The 17,760-nt window shown below is 50.6% G+C and overlaps 1 protein-coding gene across 5 annotated transcripts in view; it reads right to left on the bottom strand.

Annotated features, from left to right (window-relative positions):
• Positions 1–10,585, bottom strand: part of LOC142014909 (uncharacterized) — a 66,189-nt gene extending 55,604 nt beyond the window's left edge. For 3 of the 5 annotated variants that reach the window (XM_074998175.1, XM_074998177.1, XM_074998178.1), the window contains exons 1-3: positions 8,851–8,958; positions 4,202–4,307; positions 2,310–2,599 (exon numbers count right to left, since the gene is read on the bottom strand). In XM_074998175.1, coding sequence (XP_074854276.1) covers positions 2,310–2,599; positions 4,202–4,307; positions 8,851–8,875 — 421 coding nt within the window. In that variant the 5' untranslated portion in view covers positions 8,876–8,958. Of the gene's footprint in view, positions 1–2,309; positions 2,600–4,201; positions 4,308–8,850; positions 8,959–10,487 lie in introns of those variants that run through there. The other 2 variants (XM_074998176.1, XM_074998179.1) reach the window with 2 other exon arrangements.
• Between the last annotated feature and the right edge of the window lie 7,175 nt (positions 10,586–17,760).

Genomic DNA, 17,760 nt, shown 5'->3' with positions numbered 1-17,760 from the left:
AACGAGAAGACAATGTTATTGGAAAACAAACTGACTATAGCTCTTTTTGTTAAAACACAGCAAATGGTAAGAGCTTATAGGAATAACATAAAAAATACACTTGATGGAATTCCTATTTTAAAAAATTTACTAAAGTTAACTTCACAAAAATAACAGTGTATTTTATAAAAAATACCATAATTTCAATGAAGCATGGACATTTTCCTTTTATTTAAAAAAAATTAATTGCGTTAAGGATGCAAGCAATGCTGAGGAAATCTGCTAGTATAAAATTAAGTCAGGACACCCCTCCTAGAGACTACGCTAAGGGGATGCCTACACAGCAAAGTTTTTTGGGAATAATGGCTGCTATTCCGAACTAACTTTGGGAGCATCTACACAATGCAACTGCTATGTCAAAATAATTTTGAACTAGCGTATGCCTTATTTCAAAATTGGTAAACCTCATTCTATGAAGAACAGCACCTATTCCAAAATAGATATTTTGGAATGGGGTGTGCAGACAAGGAATAGAGGCTATTTCAAAATGAGCCGTTCCAGATTAATTTATTCCACGATAATTCTGCTGTGTAGACATAGTATTCAGTTTAGAGCCCCTGGAAGCACTGCTTCCAGGGGCTCCAATCCAAAATAGGCTCTATTATGTGAAGACACACTATTTTGAAATAAGGTTTGCTTATTCCAGAGCTTCCCTGTAGTGCAGATTCATTATTCTGGAACATCTTATTTTGGAATAACTCCAGAATAAGCTATTCTGAAATAACTTGGCTGCGTAGAGATACCCTAAGACATTATGGCTGTATCTACAATACAACAATAACTTGGAGGTCACTTACTTCGAAGTACAACTTTTAAGTAAGCAACTTCGAAGTTAAACTTTGAAGTAGGGCACTATTCCATTCCCAGGAATGGAGTAAGAACTTCAAAGTTGGGCTCCATACAGAAAGTTAACTTTGAAGTGAGGGAAAAATGTATGTATACTCTCTGCTGGCTACTTCAAAGAAGTGCCTAACTTTGAAGTTAACTTCTAAGTTAGTTCCTAGTGTACACGCACCCTATGTCATAAGAGCAAAAGCTCACCCACCAGCCTCCCAATACATTACATTGTGAGTCAGTGGTGATCATTAAGGCCGTGTCTACACTGCCCCGCCTCTCAGAAGGGACATGCAAATGAGGGAAATAAACAATGCAAATGAGGTGCTGATTTATATGGTGGGCATCTCATTTGCATATTGGCAGCCAGTCGCTGTTCCAGAAGTGCTGTTTACGAAAAAAAAAGAAAAAAAAAAGCAGTGTAGACAGGTTCTTTCGAAAATAAACCCTGTTTTCAAAAGAAACTTTCTTCCTGAAACAAAACAGGAAGAAGGGTTCTTTCAAAAAGAGGATTTATTTTCAAAGGAACCCCATCTACACTGTTTTTTTTTAAATATTTACCAAAAACACAATTGGAAGAGATTATGCAAATGAAGTGCAAGATTTGTTAATCAGCAACTCATTTGCATTTTCAATTTCCCTCATCTGCATGCCCCTTTCGAAAGAGGAATGTAGTGTAGATGCAGCCAAAGCGTACCCACTGTCAGCTCACTTCCTAGATGCAAGATACAATGTACAGTCCCTTGATATACCAAACTAATTCTTTTATCTTCACCATAAACTGGAAACTCTCCTGCTCCCCACTTCCTTCTTTAGATTTTGGGCTGCCCCTTGTGGAACCCTACTAGATGTGCCCTGCAGTTTGACCATTGGAGCACCGATAACTCCTCTTTGTGCATCTTACCATTCTTCACTCTAAGACAGGAGTCAACAATATTCCTGAAATGGAGGGCCAAAATTTGACCTTTTGACGTCTAAGCACGGTTCAAGTGCCTCTGATACTTTTTAAAGTCACTAAGGCTACGTCTACAATGTAGCGTTATTTTGAAATAATCCATTCCTGAATAGCTATTTCAAAATAATACATCTACACACAAAATGCATTTCGACATAGCACCCAGCTGTTTTGAAATAGCACGGCTGGGCACATACTACCTATTTCGAAATTTTGCCATTGTACGCCATTATGGCTCATTTCAAAATAGTGCTATTCCATGTCCAAACCACACAATGAGGTTGTTCCTCCTGCAATGAGGTTTATGAAATTCAAAATAATGCACCCACTATTTCAAAATAGCATGTGCGTAGCGTAGACCTAGCAAAGTTATTTTGAAATAACAGCTGCTATCTCAAAATAACTTTGCTATGTGGCCATAGCCTAAAAGTCCTGCTTACAACAGCTTCATTAATAAATAAATAAAGATGCAGAGTTTTACCATTTTGGCGGGGGTTGGTAACATTTTCTGATCTTTCGCTAATCCCCAGGCAGTGTGGCTTTGAGCAAGCTCCTGGCTGCATGAAGGAGGAAGAGTGTGGTTGAGCTCCTCCCTTGCATACTGATAAAACCTGATTTGCTCGGCATTCTTGGCACCAGTCCCACGTGTTGCAGACCTCTGCCTTAAGCCATTGGATAATTGTTTCTTCAGTAAGTGAATTATCAGTCGTCAGCATTTCAAATTGGCTTTTAAAAGGGGCCATGATGTGGGAGTCACCAGCATTGTTCCAGCTACAAAATACAGTAGAGACGTACAATTAAACTGCCCTGGTACAGATAGAATCTAGGCTCTGAAACCAGTGATACTGCAGCAGTGCCTTCAGGAACGAGGGAGCTGTCTGGGTTGGGTTCTGTTAGCAGCACAGTAAGAGGAATCCCAGAAACAAAAGAACAGACTGAACTCTCCTCTCAACGCATGGCGTGGAGGGATATCTCTGGCTCAGTGTTACAAGGCATTGAGGCACTGGGTGAGGGGTTAACAAGAAATGCCTGCTCTGGCCCTCGCTTGCTGCCCTGTTCAGTGAGTATCTGAACATGGGTAGGGGGCAAAGCTTTGCCTCGGGGAGGCTGGCTCCTTGTTCCATCCCATCTGGGGTCAAGGTTTCAGCCTCAGCTGGGACAGCCGCAGGGTTCTCTGCCCTGGCTGGAGCCCCCGCCACATGCCACCCCTTCCACCAGAGACCCTGTCCATGTGCCTGTCCCACTCTGACCCTTTTCCTGTAGCCCCATGCCCAGTCTGCCCACAGCCTTGATCTCATTCCACCTCCTACTCCTCTCCCTGGCTTGTTCCTCCCTTCCATCCCACACTGCAGCCCTGAGACTGGGAAAGCTCTGTGCCCATGAGGCCATGCAGGGAGTGAGAGTTCCTCCCACCCTGGGTCCATGTCAGAGGGTGATTTTTCAGGGGCTCCTGAACCCACCAGTGGGGAGCATTGTGATAGAATTCTGCCACCCCTCTAGGCAGGGCATAAGTCTCATGGTGTGTGGGGGACACCAAGCCCTGCACCTCATCCTCAGTCAGACGTGACTCGCACTCAGCGCGTAGAACAGAAGGTTTTTATTAGGTGACAGGGACACAGCATAGAACCAACTTAGCACAGAAACCAGGAGCAGTCAGTACAATCCATCTTAGGGCAAGAGGGCCCAGGGATGGTTCCTGAGCCGGGGCCCTGGCCCTCCTTCCTCCCTCTCCAGCCAGACGAGACTTCATAATTCAACTGCCCAGTTCCAGTTCAAACCAGTCAGGCCCCTCCGCCCTCCTTCCTTTGTCCTGTTTCAGAGGGAAGGAAGGTGTCACCTGGTTGCCTAGGTTACAAAAAGCATGGAGGACCATTGCCTATGTGTGAGAAGTCATCACACTGAAATGCCCCTCACCACTAGGCTCTGACGCTGTGCCTAGGGAAACTGAGACACCCAGTTTGGGTTGCTATAGGACAGCAGGAAACACATGCAACCTAACCAGGGGTCAGCAACGCTGTAATGGGCCCTAGCCAAACCATCTGCAGTGAGCCCCAGCTTCCCGTATAACTTCATGTGCCTCTGACTCCTCCTCTGCCCTCCCATACCCACAGGCTGCTGCCTCATCTCTTTCTTCTCCCTCACATTCCTGTGGCCAGCTACCAGCTCCTGCCCCTCCTCCTCTGGCACAGGTCTGCTGACTTCCTCTCCCCTCCTTCCCATGGACTCGTACAGTACTGCCCTATCAGTCTTGTCTCAGTGGGTCACTTCTACCACGGGTCCCACAGCATCAGGACCATGTGGCGATCCAACTGAACCCTGCGTCTTGTGCACTGCGGCTGATGAAACTCCAGGGTTTGCTGTGAATGCCCTCACCTGAGGATGGCCTCTCTGAACTCTGGGGTGAAGAAGAGACACTGCGGCAGGCTGTCCAAGTAGCAGGTGAAGCCCTGATTCCTCTGCCCCTCGGACATGCCTGTAACTAGAGAACAGCTATTTCACAACCAGGGTAATGTATTTATGATTGTTAAAAGCAGAGAAAATGAAACTCCTTTACTAGCAGCCACTTGTCAAAGTGTGACAGAGAAAGAAAATACAGCAAAGGTGCCTGACCAAAACTGGTGATGAGTATTGTTTTTGTTGCAGCAGTGTCTGCTGATTAGGGTCACCATATTTCCCCTGTGGTGAATACAGGACACCTGCTAAAATTGCTCCAATTCAAGAGAATTCAAAGGCAATGAATCAAAACGATGCTGTTCCCCACCACGACCACCTAAACATGCTATAAGAACATCCACACCCAGCAGTGATTTGAACTGTGTGGGGGCCTTAGAAGTAAGTGTAGTGAGGGTCAGCTGGTGAGGGGTGATGCGGGGGAGGCTACCCTCTGGGCCTAGGCCCCATCCCTTCCCCGCCCTTGCTCCATCTCCTGTCCCACCATGTCTCCCAACTGATGCCACCTGGGGAACTAGCAGGGCTGGGGTTCCGGTGTCGGCAGCAGGAGTCACAGCCCACTGCCCCACACTCTCCAGCTGCACTAGCCCAGGCCTAGTCTGCTCCCTCCGCCATTTCTCTCTACTTCCCACCAGTGAGTGTGGGGGGCGGGCCAGCCACTTCTCCATGTACCATGCCAGGAGAGCCCAGCGCGCTGGGGTTGCATTGCTCCACTCCCCCTGCTGCAGCCGGTGAGGGCAGTGACAGAAACAGACCGTTGCGCTAGTGCCAGGCCCCACAAGAGTCACTCCGGAAGCCCAGCGACTGAGCCTGCAGGCTGCTGGCTGGACCCTGGATCAAGGTTCCCTCTAATTTTTTCTATCCATGGGCAGAATACGTTTTGTTATGTGCACATGGAAACAGATGCTGCCAGCTGTGGGAGGTTGCAGGTGCTTTGCCATCAGCTGGGTGGCACCTGAATCTCTCCTGGGCAGCTGTGCAGGCGCTCGGCTTACAAGGAGCACTCTCCTTAACCCTCCTGCCTGTGGTGTTTAGGGGGCACTTGCCTCCCTTTTGCCACCCTATGTGTCAACTGATGGGTGAATTTTGCTTCTGACTGGGAGGTGCTCAGAAACCAGAGGTGGTTGGAAGATGTTAAGTCCCAGACTGATGGGATCCAAGGTCCATGTAGGCTGTAACCCATGGTTTCGCAAACTGGGGAGGCATGAAAAAATTCCAGGGGGAGGGTGTGAGGCAGCCCAGCCCCCCTTCCCCATTAATTCCCCCATCCTTTGCTTCTGGCTCTCAGCTCCTGACATTTTATGTGGGTGACCTGGCACAGCCACTATAAAAAGCAGGTAGCTGCTGAAGACCCACATGCGAAGGTAAGAGTGGGCTGGGGTGGGGGGAGGATGGGGTTAGATGGGGGGCTGGGTAAGGCTCAAGTAAGGGGGATGGGGATGGGGTAAGAGTGAGGAGATGGTGGTGCCTGGCTTGGGAAGGGAGTGGCTCAGGCGGGCAGCTCGCGGGGTTTGTGGGGCTCAGGCAGCTGGCTGGCTTGCAGGATTCACAGAACTTGGGTGGCTGTCTCTGGCATCGAAGGGATCAGGTTGCTCAGGTGGGCAGCTGGCCCTCACAGTGCGGGGCTTGGGCTGGTGGGCAGGTGGCTGACCCCAGCAATGTGGGGCTTGGGTGGCTTGGGCTGGTGGGTGGCAGCTGGCCTGAGCACTGTGAGGCTGGGGCAGGCAGCTGGCCCCAGCAGCTGGTGGGCAGGCAGGCGGGCAGGCAGGTGGCTGGGCCTGGTGCTGCAAGGCTCAGGCTGGCAGCTCTGGCAATGCAGGTCTGAGGCAGACAGGCAGCTGTCGTGGGCAGCTCTGGCACAGGGCTCAGGCAGGGGGCCAGCTGAGACTGCACCAGGCACCCACATGGGACCAAGAAACATTATTTGTGCTTATTTTTAATTTGAAATAACATTTTTATATCAAGCTTTTGTGTTTATTTCAAATTGCAAGTTGAATTTTTTTGTTAAAGGGGGTTGGATGACGGTAAAGAAGAGGGGGGGACATAAGGGTTTTTCAAAAATCAAAAGTGGGGACGTGATGCCAAAAAAAGTTTGTGAACCACTGCTGTAACCCTTTCTCTGCCTGGGCATGATGTGACTTCTATTTGGGAGGCGGGGGCAGCAAGGCTCATGCCAGTGCCACCCGCCACCCAATTCATCCCAGCAGAACCCCCAGCCTGTCTTGGCTGCGGCGGTCAGGGATGGGGGGAGGTGCAACCAAAAATTATGACTCAAAGGCAGGGTGGAAGTAGGGCTCGGCTCAAAATGTTCAAAAGCAGCTGCTCAGGGTGCAGGGAGAGGGGAGCTCAGAGTGAACATAGAGGAATAACTAGGGGCTGTGTGACGGCAGCCTGGATACTGAACCCTTCATCCCTAGCCCCACCTGAGAACCTACACTCCCAGACCGAGCCTTCACCCCATGCCCTAACCCGCCCCGCACCCCAGCTCTGAGCCCCCTGCCTCCTCCTAGCCTATTGAGGCCACCTTGCCACCCACATCTGTGTATAGAATGGCTTTTGTTAGGACATAATAATGAGAGGGAATCCTGGCTGGCAGGCCCCATGACAATCATTCTTTGTTTCAGTGCTCCCTGAAACCTGCCCACTTGTGAATCCACTCAGGAGAAATTCAAGTGCTGCCCAGCTGAGTGGCAGAGTGCTCATAGCTGGGTTCTTGTTTCCACTGGTGGTGCACATTCACACATGCCTCAATGCACATAACAAAATTTATTCCACACATGGGTGGAAAATATTAGAGGGAACCCTGCTCCCTGGGGAAGTGAAGCTGCACGAAATGCCAACTGGTGCTGCCACCCACCCGAATTCTAACCCCACAAGAATATTTTGCTTTAAACAGGAATGGAAGTGAACGGGTTTCCTCCACCCCACCTCCTGCTCCCAAATGCCTACAGAGCTCACGACTGAACATGGGGCTTGCAACAAATTAAGGGAGAAAAAAACATTGGGTCCCTCTGACTAAGAAACTCCTTATCTCAACCATGATTTGTATTCCCAGCCACACTCCTGGGTTACAGGAGGCCCTGGGGGACCTTGTGGGGTTACCATATAAAAAAGAGGAGACCCCTGAGAGGAAGTGGATCTGTATCAGGACCTACTAATGTGCACTGTATTAATGTACTAGATATAACACATTAGCTGCGTCTACACGTGCACGCTACTTCGAAGTAGCGGCACCAACTTCGACGTTAGGCGGCGAGACGTCGAAGTCGCTAACCTCATGAGGAGATAGGAATAGCACCCTACTTCGACGTTGAACGTCGAAGTAGGGACCGTGTAGATGATCCGCGTCCCGCAACGTCGAAATTGCTGGGTCCTCCATGGCGGCCATCAGCTGGGGGGTTGAGAGATGCTCTCTCTCCAGCCCCTGCGGGGCTCTATGGTCACCGTGGGCAGCAGCCCTTAGCCCAGGGCTTCTGGCTGCTTCTGCGGCAGCTGGGGATCTATGCTGCAGGCACAGGGTCTGCAACCAGTTGTCAGCTCTGTGTATCTTGTGTTGTTTAGTGCAACTGTGTCTGGGAGGGGCCCTTTAAGGGAGTGGCTGGCTGTTGAGTCCACCCTGTGACCCTGTCTGCAGCTGTGCCTGGCATCCCTATTTCGATGTGTGCTACTTTGACGCGTAGACGTTCCCTCGCTGCGCCTATTTCGATGTTGGGCTGAGCAACGTCGAAGTTGAACATCGACGTTGCCGGCCCTGGAGGACGTGTAGACGTTATTCATCGAAATAGACTATTTCGATGTCGCAACATCGAAATAAGCTATTTCGATGTTGGCTGCACGTGTAGACGTAGCCATTAATACAATGGGAGCGGGTAGGTGCCTACCCAGACAGATACAGTAAACCCTCAATTTAATGGACCCTGATACAACACTTTGGAAATAAAGGATGCAGTCTTCCAGCCCCACCCACCTGCCCTTAAATAAATGCTAGACGCTCACCCTTGCACTTGGGCCGGAGGGGCCACTGTAGTGGCTGGCTCTCCGCCCCCAGCCCCTTCTGCGTGGAGCATGTTGGCGCCTGCACGCCGTTGCCTGCAATGGCACTGAGCAGCAGCCATGGTGTTGGAGGCTGCTGCCCACTGGCAGGCTGGTAGTGACCATGCTCTACCTTCATGTGGGCAGCTCGGAGCTGGGGGCTGGAAACCCCGAAGTGCTGAGAGCGGCAGGAGGTGAAAGGAGCCAGCCCAGCATTCAGCTCCTCTCCTGGTAATTGGGAGAGGGACAGGGAGGTGTGAGGGTAAGAATGGGGCAGGCGGGGGGAAGGGAAGTAGGGGCAGAAGACAGGAGTGATGGGCCGGGAAGGTCAGTGCATCATCACACAGTGTAACGATTCTGATATAACGGGCTTTTGGCATTAACGGACACCCCTTCCCCCCATTAGTCCGTTAAATCGAGGGTTTACTATACACTCCCCCTCAGGGGCGTCCTCGTTTTGGAAAGGTCAAAGATGCTGAGCCTCGGACTGTGGAAATGGCACCTCTGGTATCACCATTGTTCACTTTCGTGACACTAACACATTCGTGTGTCTCTCCCTGCCATGGTCAGCTTCTGGCTGCCTGGAGCAGTTCCTCCGTTGCTACCTCAGACGGCTGCCCAGGCCCACGCACGTCGATGCACCGCAGCTAACAGAGCACACAAGGGGGTTAGCTGCAAAACCTGCCCGGCGGCTGAACAAGACAGGCTGACTCTCCCTTGGCTCAGGATGGGGACCCCGTCCTGCAGCTCGGGGCCCTCCCTGGCATCCAGCTCACAGTGGGGACGAGGGTTTGGGGCCCTGCGCCTTGCGGGTTGAGACCAGAAACCATCTCCAGGCTCCACTGCCATGCACTGCTGTTCTCTCAGCCCGGGGAATGGAGGGGGAGTGGCAGCGGCCTAGACAGCCCACCCAGAGGCTTCCTACTGCTGCTGTGATTGGCCAGAATTCCAGTCAAAGTTGCAGCGAGCAGTGCCTGGGAGCAGGGGTTCAGGGGGCACAGAGTCATGTATGTCTGGGGGTGCTGCAAAAGCAAAGGCAACCCCATTGCCCAGATCCCACACTCCCGACAGCCGCTGCAGCCCTCCCATCCAGACCCCCATCACACCCCCTTCTGTCCCCTTCTTCCAGCCGTGACTACCCACCTGTCCCCTGCTCCTGCCCCCTCCTCCCAAACCCCTCACCCCCATCCTGCACCCCCTCACCAACTCCCCACACACAGCCTGCTCCTGCCCCATCCCTCCCAGAGCTCTCACCCCCCTCCTGCACCCCTCCCTCCCAAAAGTCTACATGCCCTTCCCTCCAAAGCCCCTCCCCCCCAGATCCCACATCCTGCTCCTGCCCCCTCCTCCCAAACCCCACACCCCCATCCTGCACCCCCTCACCAACTCCCCACACACAGCCTGCTCCTGCCCCATCCCTCCCAGAGCTCTCACCCCCCTCCTGCACCCCTCCCTCCCAAAAATCTACATGCCCTTCCCTCCAAAGCCCCTCCCCCCCCAGATCCCACATCCTGCTCCTGCCCGTCCCACTCTGACCCCTCACTCCCACCCCTGCCACTTCCCTTCGAGGCCCCTCACCCCCAGCCTGCTGCCTCCCACCCAGACCCTTCACCCCACCCTGGCGCCTCCGTCCCAGACCCCACACCCCCCTGCACTCCTCCCACCAAGACTCCCCACCCACAGCCTGCTCCTGCCCCATCCCTCCCAGAGCTCTCACCCCACCCTGCCCCCTCCCTCCCAGAATCCACACACCCCCTTTCAAAACCTCTCCCACACCCTGCCGCCTCCCTCCCTCCCTCCCAGACCCTACACCCTGCTCCTGTATCCCTCTCCCCCAGACTCCCCACGCAGACCCTGCTCCTGCCCCCTCCCTCACAGATCCCTCACCCCCTTCCTGCACCTTCCTTCCCCCAACTCCCCACCCATACCCTGCACCTGCCCCCTCCCAGACCCCAAACCCACCTGCACCCTTCTTCCCACCTAGACCCATGCCCCCAGCCTGCTCCTGCACCCCTAAACAGGCGTTGACACACAAGCAAACCTGTTTAACTCTGCTAGCTCCTTTAATGCAGTCTCCTTTATATCTTCTACACTTTATACTAGCTGTGAACTAGCTCCTATCACACACACACCCTTTTCAAGTTCCCATTTCCCCTGTGCACAGACCACAACTCACCTTTTGCACAAGACACCCTGAGAATAGTTCTGAGAAGGACATTAAAGGCTGAAACCTTCCGGACAGGCTCATCAGTGAGGAGGGCTTTGGAGCAGCTGCTCCGGCAACTATCACTTTCGTTATGACAGGACAAACTGCGCACTTGGCTACATTTTCCTTATTAACCCACTAGAAGGAGCAGTGGCTCTTGGCTGGCAGCAAAGCCACTGCTATTTGTTTGAAAACCTCTGCCTTCCTACCAAGTGTTTACTATTCAGTGAGGCATGTATGAATTTAGCTGTGCAATTTCCTTTAACGCCCATGGGAGTCACAAAGTTAATGTCTATGACACTGATGAAATGTGAAGAGTCCCAGGGGGCGGGGAGGGGGAACTGCTCAAAACACTATAGGCCTGGTTGTACCCTGTTCAGAATAATTTTGCTAGCATCTACACAAGGCACCAGCTACTGCAAAATAATTTCAAAACAGCAGTTGGCTTCTTTTGAAATAGCCAGAATGAGGTTTACCTATGTCTACACTAACCAAAAACTTCAAAATGGCCACGCAAATGGCCATTTCGAAGTTTACTAATGAAGCACTGAAATACATATTCAGCGCCTCATTAGCATGCGGGCGGCCGCGGCACTTTGAAATTGACGCGGCTCGCTGCCGCATGGCTCGTCCAGATGGGCCTGCTTTGCGAAAGGACCCCACCTCCTTCAAAGTCCCCTTATTCCTATCTGCTCATGGGAATAAGGGACTTCGAAGTAGGCAGGGTCCTTTCAAAAAGGAGCCCCGTCTGGACAAGCCGCGCGGCAGCCAGCCGCATCAATTTCAAAGTGCAAATTTCAAATTGGCATGGCCATTTCAAGTGCAAAGTGCAAATTTCAAATTTGCATGGCCATTTCGAAGTTTTTGGCTAGTGTAGACATGGCCATTTTGAAATAGCTGTTTCAAAATATGTTCTGTTAAGACAGGGAATAGAGCCTTTTTCACAGTAAACCATAGTGCGTCCAATGGCTATATTTCAAAATAGGGTCTATTGTGTGTAGACGCCGTATTTCAAAATAGAACTCAGCTCTTCTGAAATGCATTTGCGTGTAGCAGCATTATTGAAAACAAGCTGTTCCTATTTTGTTTCAGGAAGAAGGGTTCTTTCAAAGATTGGGCTTATTTTTGATAGACCACCGTCTACACTCCTCCCCCCACCCCCGAAACAACCGCTTCTGAAAAAAGATTATGCAAATGAAGCATGAGATATCAGAAAATCAGTGCCTCATCTGCATTTTCAATTTCCCTCATTTGCATTCCTCTTTCAAAAGCGGAATGCAAATGTAGACACAGCCTGAGAGAATTAGCTGTGTTAGTACTTATGTGGCCCTCATTTCCACAGGATCTGAGCATCTCCCCCTTTTCATCCTAACACTACCCAAGAAGCAGGCAATGGTGTCAGCCCCATTTCATACAGATCAGTGGTCCCCAACCTTTTTGAGATGGCGATCCGTTTTGACAATTCAGTAAGACTTTGTGACTCATGGCAATGCAAAACCAGGAAAGGAGGTTCTCCCCTGGGGAAAAAAATATTATAAACCTTGATTTACAGCCCCCCCAGGCTTAAACCCCTCACAGCCCCCCAAATAACCTCCCCACCTCCAGGCTTAAAACCCTCACAGACCCAAACTACCACCCCCTGCCTACAGGCTTAGCCCATCACAGCCCCAGAACACCCCCCTCACCTACCTCATGAGCACCGTTGCTGCCCCCCACTGCTCCTTTACCAGGCCACCACTGCCACCTCTGCAGCACGCCTCCGCCCAGCTTCTACTCCCTTCCCCAACCAGCAGTGCAGGCAGTCCGCTGCCCTGCCACACTGAAAGGGGACTGAATTTAATTGGTTTAATGGATGGATCCCTCCTGCCAGCCATTAAACCAATTAAATTGCATTCTGTTTCAGTGCATCAGGGCAGGGACTGGAAGCTGGAGTGAGCAGTGGTAGCAGTGGGAGCTGCAAATGGCTCCTTAAAGAGACATATGGAGCTCAGAGCCACCCAGCTGGCAACCCTTGCCAAATCTAATGGCGACCCATGTTTGGGTCCCAACCCCCAGGCTGTGAATCCCTGTCACAGAGGAAACAGAAGCCTGTTGACCAGAACTTTAAAGATCTAGTTTCTTTATTAGTACTAGTAGAAGAGATGAAGTATTTTAGAGAAGTCTTAGAAGACCTTTAGAAACCATTAGAGAAATTCTCCCTTCACACTGTCAGTCCCTTGCACTACTGTATGATAGAATAAAACAAGATTAAGAAAAAAAGACCAATTATACATAGGCTTGCAATCCATAACATGTATGCTTATAGGCCCCTCTGCAGCCCTGCCCCAGCTCTTCCACTCCCTGTAAAGCCTCACTTCCTCCTCCTTATCACCCCTCCAAGGCCTCACACCCTTATCTTTTTGACAAAGTACTATGAGAGCAGCGTGTGAGGTATAGTGAACTTGTCGAGCCTGAGAGGCACTGCTGTCCTCCTCCTGCAAATCGCTTTGTCCTCCTCCTGCAAATCCCTGCACCCTGGCTAGGGCAGAAACCAGAGCTGGGTCACAGTAAGAACCACCTGGGGAACTGAGTCACTGTGGGGAGGCGAACTTGGGCTCCCTGAGCTGCTCTTTCCACTGCCTTCCTCTGCTTCCAACCTGGCCAGGGGTGGAACCTCAAAAGGGACAGAAGAAGCAGAAGGTGGGGACTGATGTTGGCAGAGGCTAGGGCCTACATCAGCCTACCCCACTGGGAAGCAACTGGCATAGCTCCTAAGCCTCACGCAGGCCTGGAGCCGCACTGCAGGAAATCTGGGACAAAATGTTGCTGTGGAGTCAGTTATCCCAGGGTTTGGATGTGAGCGCTGCCTGGCAGAACAGTTCCATCCTAACATGGGGGAATATCTGGGGCTTGATGTGGAGACATGCAGTTTATTTGGTGTGATTATTGCAGGGTTGTTTGGTATTTATTCACACAGAGGTATGCAGAGGAGAGATATGACTGACAGGGAGTGCTTGGCTTGTCAATGCTTGCTGCAAACTTCCTGGTGTCCTGCAGGCCATAAAGCAATGGGGTAACTGCAGAGGAAGCCTTCTTTCTATTTGCACAGGAAGGTTACTTTGCAAACACATGATCATGCAGTCAAGCTCTTGAGCGTCACAGCCTTGCAGTGGGCAAGGCCTTTGTGAGCCTCTGTCCCCAAGGGGCATTCCAGACACCACCATCCTGTCTGTTTACAAGCAAGCTCCAAGATAGAATCAAGGCACCACTTTCTGATAAACAGCTCTATTCCTGGAAATGTTGCTTCAGCCAGCAAGAAACATGAAACTTAGAACTGACTTTCGATTTCCCTTTACTCTCAGTTTAGCTGTCCTTCCTCACATATTTCACCAGCTGGCGCTGCTTCAAGCAGAAAACAGCTGCAGTAATCAAGCACAGTTGCCTATAGTCATCTGGCAAGCAGTCTGAAATGACCTTTTATGCCCTAGCCCACTTCAACAAAGTCACACAGCCCTTCACCAGAAGCTGTCGAAAACCAATAGGGGTATTGCCTGAATATGGACTGTCGAATATGTCCTCAAGTGAGGAAGCTTTGGCAGGTACAGCAGTTACTAGGGTTGCCAGGTGTCCAATTTTTTTGATCAGACCACCTGGTCGAAAAGGTACCTTGGTATATTTGGTCAGCCCAATGACTGGGCGGATAGGAGTCCATCTGGTGGCACAACTGGGCTAAGGAAGGCTCCTGGAAGCTGCATTATGTCCTCCTTTATATCTCCCAAACCAGTGGTTCCCAGCCTGACATCCATGGACCCGTGGGGATCCATGAGGTAATAGCATGGGGATTGTGAAAAAGACACATAAAAATTATCACAGAAAATAAGTTTTAAATAAATTGCAAAGTTACAATCAATTATTATTTTTTAAAATAAGCATCTTCCAATAATGTTATTAATTGCTGTCCTAAAATCTATTTTGTGGTTTCCTTTTTCATTTAATGAAGTGTGCACAGCAGATATGCAAATGGTTTAGGGGGCTAATTAGGGATCCACACTCGTAAAATGGTTGGAAACCATTGACCTAAACTCATTGTCCTTGTCTCCAGTCAGGATTACCCCAATGCTGAGATTTCAGTGTGCTCAGCACTGTCTCTCTCTCTCTCACACACACTCACTCCCCCATCAACCTGTTTTTGTTTTACTTGCAACCATTTAAATCCTACTTTTTATACTTAACACTTTTTTATTACCAAGCCCAGAGTAAATAGTTGTTATTGGGAGGAGGGAGAACTGTTGTGCATCTCTCTCCTCCTTTGGTAAAAGGGGGAGTGACCTCGATAAATCAGAGGACTGCACCAAAAGAAATGTGATGCGTTTCAACAAGGAGAAGTGTAGAGTCCTGCACTTGGGACAGCAGAATCCCAAGCATTGTTATAGGCTAGCAACTGACTGGCTAAGCTGCAGTACAGAGGAAAGGGACCTAGGGATTATAGTGAATGAAAGGCTGGATATGAGCAAACAGTGTGCCCTTGTAGCCAAGAAGGCTAACGGCATATTAGGGTGTATTAGGAGGAGCATTGCAAGCAGATCTAGAGAAGTGGTTATTCCTCTCTATTTGGCATTGGTGAGACTACATCTGGAGTTGTGTATCCAGTTTTGGGCCACCCACTATAAAAAGGATGTGGATGTGCTGGAGCAGGTTCAGTGGAGGGCAACAAAAATGATTAAGGGGCTGGAACACATGACCTATGAGGAGAGGCTGCAGGATTCAGGCTTATTTAGTTTAAAGAAGAAAAGACTGAGGGATGATTTAACAGCAGCCTTCAATTTCCTGAACGGGTGTTCTAATGAGGATGGAGAGAAACTGTCCTCTGTGGTGACTGGTGGCAGAACCAGGAGCAATGGTCTGAAGTTACAGAATAAGAGGAGTAAATTGGATATTAGGAAAAACTACTTCACCAGGAGGGTGGTGAAGCACTGAAATGCGTTGCCTGGAGAGGTGGTGAAATCTCCATCCTTAGAGGTTTTTCAGTCCTGGCTTAACAAGGTCCTGGCTGGGATGACTTAGATGGGATTGATCCTGCTTGAAGCAGGGGGCTGGACTAGATGACCTCTTGAGGTCCCTTCCAGCCCTATGATTCTATGAACTTATGAGTTTTCTGTGTAAAGCTTACACAGAGTAAGATAGATTAATTTGTGGCTTTGGTCCCATTGGCAGGTTGGTTACTTGGGTGCTGTATTCTTATAGCTGAGCCCTCCTAAAGCAGAACTGGTTCACCATGTATGTTGCCCTGCAGGGAAATGGTTACTCCAACTCAGTGGTTTGGTGGCAGGAGAGCAGAGGATCTGGCCCAGCAGGACACTGTTGTTACCCCAGTGACTAAGGCAGCTAGAAAATGAAACACATCTGGCACCTGGGTTGTCCCTGTCCCTGTCTCAAAAGTGCAAGCCTCCTGGCCAGCCCCATATCCATCACCCTCAAGGAGCTTGCCCAATTAATGCCAGGTAAAGAAAAACAGACCCAAAAATAAGTATTGTGGGATAATTAACAATAAGTAGGAAAAATGGGGAAATGATCAAATAATCAGTAACAAACAGCCAGCATCCACAAAGCCTCTCACTCAGAGCCAGTCCTGGGGCGGGTGAGCCAGGTGCTTGCCCAGGGCTGCCAATTTCTAGCAGCTACCGAAATGTACCAGCCCGTGCAGCACCAGAGCCAGCAGCTGCTTGCCACGCAAGGATGGGGGCAAGGGCAGGGCCACAACTGAGCAGCCTAGTTCCTGGGGCATGCTGAAGGCAGCCGGGAGGCAATAGGGTCCTGCAGGATGGCAGGGTAGGTGGAGGGCACACCCACTGCCTCCTTCCCTCCCATGCAGTGGCCCCCCTTTGCCTGCAGCCACCAATTAGTTAGGACTGGCCCCGCTAACACCTCGAACACAGCACTAGGACTATTAAATCAAGCCTGGAACCCACAATAGCCAAGTGGCCAAGGAAGAAAAGAACGATAGTCCAGGCTTTGGCCAATAAGAGAATTTACATGACAGTGTCAGTGGGGGTGAAGCACAGCGGGAATCCTGGGACCTCCACCCATGAGCTAATGGGAAGCTCGTCAGGAGGAATGCCAGGGAGATCCCAATGGGGAGATGGGTGACAGCTGTGGCACCTAAGAGGGAAGGTTCTGCTCCCTTCTTTGCTATGGCACTACTGGGATTTCTCAGTGCTAGAGGCCTGGGCCGCCCGAGGGGTCGCACTGCCTGCACTTGGTCTCAGAGGGAAGGAGAGAGACTCTGCTGGGACAAGAGTCTGGTGGAGCCGACAATGCCGGAACTCACTGAGACCAAGTGCAGGGAGTGTGACCCCTCAGGCCCTTTGATTGACAGGTGCCGGGCTATTTCCAGCTCAGTGGTGCGGACGTTCATCTGATTGACAGTTCTGAAGCGCGCAACTTCTGAGGTAAAAGAATGTTCAGGAGCTCGTGGCGGGAAAATCTGGTTGGAGCCGGATTGACCCAGCGTCACCCATGCTGCTGTTAGCAGGCACCTTACAAGATGGAGTCTGTCCTTACAAAACATAACATTTCCACTTACAAAATCACCCACAGCACAGTGATGGGGAGCCCCAGAGATCAGGAGGGCGGATGTCAGTGGCACGATAAGCCCATGCAGGTTTGTGGTTTTGCCAAATGTCCCTAATGAGAGAGGTTGGGACAACTCTGCAATTTGCTGGAGGAACAACACAGTAAGAAGCGGTTTATGAAGTTGAGTCATTTAAAACCTGGGCTGCCTGAGAAGGTGATAAAGCAGAGCGCTCGGTGACAGCCCAGCTGTCAAGAAAGGGACCAGAACAGCTAATTCCTTGCAGAACCAGGGCTGTTTTTCCAGGCAGAACACACCAGAATGGAGTTCCAACACCATTTTTCTGTTAGGACACCAGAAAAATTTTCACCACCGGTTCTGCAGCAGTGCAGGGACCGGGACAGGAGCCCCCGCCATCCCAGACAGGAGCCCCCGCCAGTCTCACAGCAGTGCGGGGACCCGGGCAGGAAGCCCCACTGGTCCCACAACAGCGCAGGGACTGGGCAGGAGCCCCTGCTGGTCCTGCAGCAGCACGAGATTTAGGACAGGACGAATGAGCAGAACATTCTCTCCCCAGAAATAAAAATAAAATACTTTAGCGGGGATGCATGTTCATAACTGTTTACTTCTCTCTGCTCGTGCTCTTCTGCTGATATATACACTACACGTGAACAGGAAAAAGTCATTTTTAGA

The sequence above is a fragment of the Carettochelys insculpta genome, chromosome 6 (assembly GCF_033958435.1).
Source record: "Carettochelys insculpta isolate YL-2023 chromosome 6, ASM3395843v1, whole genome shotgun sequence".
NCBI lineage: Eukaryota > Metazoa > Chordata > Testudines > Carettochelyidae > Carettochelys > Carettochelys insculpta.
Note: the sequence above shows the minus strand (reverse complement) of the source record. Positions and strands in the feature narration are given on the sequence as shown.